The sequence below is a fragment of the Cupressus sempervirens genome, chromosome 9, assembly GCF_028749045.1.
Source record: "Cupressus sempervirens isolate cs-2001-9-10 chromosome 9, ASM2874904v1, whole genome shotgun sequence".
Taxonomy (NCBI): Eukaryota; Viridiplantae; Streptophyta; class Pinopsida; order Cupressales; family Cupressaceae; genus Cupressus; species Cupressus sempervirens.
This window is the reverse complement of record NC_143126.1, coordinates 248,150,197-248,156,113: the sequence shown is the minus strand read 5'-3', so window position 1 is coordinate 248,156,113 and position 5,917 is coordinate 248,150,197. Positions and strand designations below refer to the sequence as shown.

Below are 5,917 nucleotides of genomic sequence, written 5' to 3'. Positions count from 1 at the left end.
ACTTTTAAATTATTTTATTATATAATAATCATACAGGTTTGAGTCAATTATCTAAAACATATTATTTTGTTATTTATTTATATTACAATTTTTACTTTAAATATTTAATGTTGTACAATTGATATATATATCTATATATATAAAATCTTATATTTATTTAAATAAATAAGAATATACCATGCTATCATTACTTATAAGAACTCTTTTTTTAATAATATTTTTAAAAATAATTCATTAAGTTGTTCACATCATATGTTAAGATTTGCATTGTAAAGAAGATAGTCTCTATTAGTAAAATGTTCAATAGGAAAAAAATTGTATTTCTCTTTTTCTTTCACAAGGCGGGACTATAGCTCCAACAAGCTCTTGTTCATGATGCAATATGTTTTGAAGTTGATTTTTTTTTTTTTTTTATCGGCCAAACAACAACTACTTCTGTGATCTTTCCTATTGTAATGAGCGCACACTAATCTTCATTCTGGAAAGGGAATTCTAGGACTAACCTCAGTCAATGTAACAGGTCTTTGAAGTTGAGTAGAATTCATTCTTATCGTATTCTACATAGCAAGGAAATTTCTGTGATGAATAAATATGTGTCTTCTTAAGCTTATGCATAAATATGTGTCTTCTTACTCATCTTTCGAGTAAATCAAATGAATCAAATAAAATCTTAAACATAGAAATAAAAATTTGCAAAAGCTTAATTTGACTAAATCTAAATTTGTACAATTCCAAAAACCAAAGAGTAGTTCTATCCCAAACAGTAGTTCTATCCCTAATGAGGGCCCACTAATTTTGATACTCGAAAGGGGAGGCTAGAAATAATCTCAGTCAATGCTCAACGGGTCTTACAAGTTGAGTAGAATTTCTTTTCTACGCAACATCGAAACTGGACTTTCATTGAGCCCATACTCAAGACTGGACTTGATTAAGTGAATGCATATGATTACTTCCGGCTGCCCGCATCTTTAATCGTCCTCGATGACCGAGCAACACCAGAAAAAGAGTCTCGTGTCTCCACGGAAGTCCGACGATTCGGAGTTCAAGTGTTTCTAGAAAAACTATGGAAATTGAGCTACACAAACCACTTACGTACTGTGGATTTCTATTAAATTATCATGTTCGCCCGCATTAAACCTGAAAGAGGCTCTGTTCATTTCTGCGAAAGCAATTTTCTTGTTCGAACTCTATCCGGCAATCATGCTCCGCGCTGATTTCGCTTTCTTTCTATGCCTTCTCACAGTTTTGCTTTTGCTTCCCCAGTACTGCACTTCTCTCTCGGAAGACGGAGTAGTACTCTCTAAAGTGAAAAAGGGAGAATGGGTGGACTCGTTTGGTGCTCTGAGTGACTGGAACGAGTCTCACAGAAATCCATGCGCTTGGAAAGGAATTACCTGTGATGCATTAAATAGCGTGACCACAGTTAATCTCACGGGTGCCTTGATTTGTGGCAACCTGACTGCAGCTATATGCGCTCTTTCTAATCTCACCGCCTTCATCCTCCAAGCCAATCTTTTTAGCGGTCCTTTCCCAGCCGGCCTCTTACATTGCAACCGTTTGCGGAAGCTCGATTTGTCCAGTAACCACTTCACTGGAATGCTGCCTGCTCGTATCTCCGAATTGAGCAAGTTGAGAGAATTGAACTTGGCAGACAACACTTTCAGTGGCTCTGTTCCTCCAGCCTTTGGAATGCTGCCAAAATTGGAAGCTCTCTTCTTCCACGACAATCGTTTGAGTGGGGCATTCCCTAATTTTGTTGGGAATTTGACGTCTCTGAGGAATTTCACCATTGGCGGCAATCCCCTGCGTCCCAGTGTTGTACCAACAGAGCTCAAGAATTTGAAGCAGCTGCAGCAGTTATGGCTCTATAACTGTAGTCTCGAAGGTCGAATCCCAGCATTCTTGGGCAATTTAACGCAGCTGGAGTTGTTGGATATGCGGCACAACAATCTCTGGGGCGAGATCCCGGCAAGTTTAATGGGGCTCTCAAATCTGAGAGAACTGGTCTTGTATGAGAACCACTTGTCTGGACGAATTCCGGCGAACATTGGCCAACTGAGAAGATTGACGTATCTGGATCTCTGCACCAACCAGCTTCACGGCACAATTCCCGTCAGTATTACCAATCTTACATATCTTGATGAGCTTCAGTTGAGTGAGAATCAGATTACGGGACAGCTACCTGCTCGGCTCGCTAGGCTCCGCTACCTTACCGTCTTGATGCTGCACGACAACGAACTCGAGGGATTGTGGCCCCAGAGTTTTGGCACGTGCTCTGCTTTTTTTCAAGTCGACGTGACCAAGAACAAATTGGAAGGCCCTCTGCCAAAGAATCTGTGCATGGGAGGAGCCCTCTATTCTTTGACTGCCTCTTCAAACAATTTCAATGGCTCCCTGCCTTCCTCATTTGGAGACTGCCAATCTCTACAGTATCTCTACCTCGACGACAACCAGCTGAGTGGTGAGATACATCGTGACGTGTGGAGTGCATTCAATATCAAGGAGCTGCGTCTTCACGACAACAAGTTTGAAGGAAAGATTCCACCTGCAATTGGCGAAGCGAAGAATCTGATTCGATTGAGGATAGGCAACAACCAGTTCGAGGGAACAATCCCTGCTCAAGTTGGGCAGCTGATAAATCTCCTTGTGTTTGAAGCAAGTAGCAACCAGTTGGAAGGAATAATCCCTTCCCAAGTTGGAGAGTTGAGAAATCTCACGGAGTTCAAAGTGAGCAACAACAGATTGTCGGGCTCAATTCCCCGCGAGCTCGCAAGCTTAAGTTTTGTTAATATTCTCCAGTTGGACAACAATTTTCTGTCAGGAGAAATCCCCGGGGAAATATTGCTGCAGAAGAAGTTATATGAGCTCAATTTGAGTTACAATCGACTCACAGGGGAGATCCCAGCATTTCGGAGCAACATTGACAGTCTCGACTTGTCGAACAATTTGCTGTCTGGAGGAGTGCCTGCCGAATTAGGACAATTGAAGCCCATCGCTTTCAATTTATCGAACAATCAGTTGTCTGGGCGCGTTCCTGAGGGTCTGGACAATTCGGCTTACAAGGAAAGCTTTCTGGGCAATCCGAGATTATGCGGGGGTCGGAATTTGATGCTGCCTTCGTGTTCCTCTCCACCTCAGAGATTGGCAACCATTCTGTTGCCGACTTTACTGACAATAATTACCCTAACCTTGTGCTCCAGTTGTCTGTGCTTTTGGTGTCTCAGGAAACATAGTGATGCGCCTGGATCGTGGAAAAGGACTTCGTTTCATTCCACACAAGTGAATGATTCAAACAACAGATGATGCGCGTCTTAGGCGTGGGTTTGATGTGCACTGATAGGGTGCCCAACCGACGGCCTTGCATGAGAAGAGTCGTTGAGCTTTTGGTTGCCTGCAGAGAGGCTAAATCAACATTTCACCGCGTGGAGAGTGTTAATTGCATTGCCGACTGCGACAGCGACAACGAAGCGGTTTACTTTGCCGATTGATATACAAAAGTATGTTCGATTTTTCCCTTCGATTCAATCCTATTTGTATTTCTGCCATGGGCCACGATGAGGCAGTCCTTCTACTTGTGTGTACTGTACATCTTAGTCTTTATAGTCTCTATGTGCGTCTTTTCTACGATTCGGCGGCTGTGTATCGTACATCTTTCTCTTTCTACTGTGTATCGTATATATCTTAGTATTTATGTGCGTTCTTGTTAGTGGGACGGGGCTATCTTCTATAGAAAATGGACTTTTGTCTAAAATTCAAAAAATTGAAAATATAATAGATTTTTCTTAAATTTTCAAAATTTGTTATACCTAACTGAAAACAACAAAAGAAAAGAGAAAAAATGACTGTATTCTTACAAATTTGGGAAAAAGAAATCTTTGACTTTTGATACATTAAAATCATATAGTGTTTCACATTTTACATTATTATAAACTATTTTTATATATTAAAATAGACCACTATTGTCAAAGATCTAAGATTTTTTGTTTGAAATAAAAATTTTGTGTTTGATATGTTTGCAATGTATGGTTTCATTAATGATAAATTAGTTTAGTCTAGATGCTTCTAAATTTGATTGTGTGCAAGTTTTTCATCATCACACTTTGTGATCCATTAATTTTTCTCCCTTACTTCTCTCGTTTCAATGATGATCATTGAGTGTGATCCGAAATGTTGATGAAAAACACAAAAACAATTAGATCTAGAAATATTCAAACTATACCTATGGATTGTGGAAATCGATAGATCGTATCAATAAATTAGTTACTAATACTTGTACTTTATTAGATTCAAAGGATGAGCCAATAGGAAAATAAATATAGAATTTAAATGCATTTTATTTCGATCTGTTTCTACAAAATAAAAAGTTTAAATTTTATATAAAAGTATTAATTTTCTATAATAATGAAACTATTATTAAAGTAAATTTTTATTAAAGATTTCTAATAAATTTTACTTGTAATTACCATTTCATAAAATTAATAAGAGGCCATGCACCAAATATAATTAATGGAATAAATCGAGAGTGTATAGCTACAAGATCATCAGATCCTTTTAGTTCATCCTCACATGCAAGGGTTAATTTTAGTCCTCAAAGTTTGCATATTGCACATAGAGAAAAGCTAGTTGAATCCTTATTTCTAAATTTATGGTTTGATAAAAAATGTATGTTGCCAACTTCTAAAAAACATATTGAATTCTTGGACTCCTTTTTATCCTAGCTGCTTTTTATTAAAAAATTATATTTGCAAAAATGAAAAAAATTGTGTTTAGAAAACAATAAAACAAAATGTGTAAATTGTGTTTAAATAATTAATATGTGTAGGATACATAAAAGGCAATAAAGGTTAGTTTTATAAGACATAACAAATCTTTTCTCTGGAATGCTCTAACCCATAATTAAAAAATGACATTATTCAAAGTTTGGAAATTTTTGTGACAATGTCTTGTAAATGGTTAGTAGTTCCTACCTACTAACTTATGTATCTATTTTGGTGCATATTTCCTTATTTCCCTATTTAATTAAAGTATTTATTAATGATTATAACAAGTAGTAAAACATAATGGATATTGACTACTCTTGGTTATTAACATTCAATATAGATCGAAGAATAGATTGAGAAATAACAAAATATTTAGAATAATTTTTAATCACAAAACATGTATAGTCTTTTGCAAGGTAGTTAGATGATTACTATTGAGGGGAAGTGTTAGAATATTGTAATGTTTCTTTAGCAATAATCCTAGTTAGTATATAGTTAATTAAGTAGTTTCTATTTTTGTCTATGGTTCACGAATGTTTCATAATAGAAACATCATTATTGTAAATTGGTATAAGAAGAATTCATAAACCTTGTTTAATAAAAAAAAAAACAATTTACCATAACATATTTGATGATGCATTTTAAATTCCAAGTAAGGTGTGTCATTACCAAAAGTGGTGCATCGTCAAATCAAACCTTACCAAAAGTGGTGCATCTTCAAATCTTACCAAAACCCCTTTTGATTATTTTTTAAATTATTGGGGGTGTGCACGAAGATGATGGACAAAAAAGAGGATACATCACAAAATAATATGAAATCTTAATAATCCAACTAGGTTATGAAATAATTCAAAATTTGGCCAGGCTTAGTAACCAATCCTAAACAAAACTAGTATTTAAAAAAAAAAAATTGATTGGGTTTTACAGTTCTCCAAAATCCAATTGAGTTTTAAAGAGCCAAAGGTTCTCAAAACACGATTGAGAGAGGAAGAGATAGGATATATATGTGTGTGTGTGTGTGTCTATATATATATATATATATATGTACACACACACACACACACACACACATAAAGAGAGGGGTATATTTGTAAGTATATCCCTCCCTACCCTATTCTTAATCTTCTTCTTCCTCGCCCCCCCCCCCCCCCCCCCCC

At 36.5% G+C, this 5,917-nt stretch overlaps 1 protein-coding gene across 1 annotated transcript; it reads left to right on the top strand.

Annotated features, from left to right (window-relative positions):
* The first annotated feature begins 872 nt into the window (after positions 1 to 872).
* LOC149538399 (uncharacterized) lies at positions 873 to 3,796 on the top strand. The gene has a single exon (XM_089799716.1). It carries the CDS (start codon positions 1,201 to 1,203, stop codon positions 3,301 to 3,303), a length of 2,103 nt encoding a protein of 700 aa, XP_089655842.1. The 5' UTR covers positions 873 to 1,200; the 3' UTR covers positions 3,304 to 3,796.
* The last annotated feature ends 2,121 nt before the right edge of the window (positions 3,797 to 5,917 follow it).

Excerpts from the sequence above, each read along its gene's own strand:
- LOC149538399 (XM_089799716.1), top strand. The coding sequence starts at position 1,201 with ATGCTCCGCGCTGATTTCGCTTTCTTTCTATGCCTTCTCACAGTTTTG.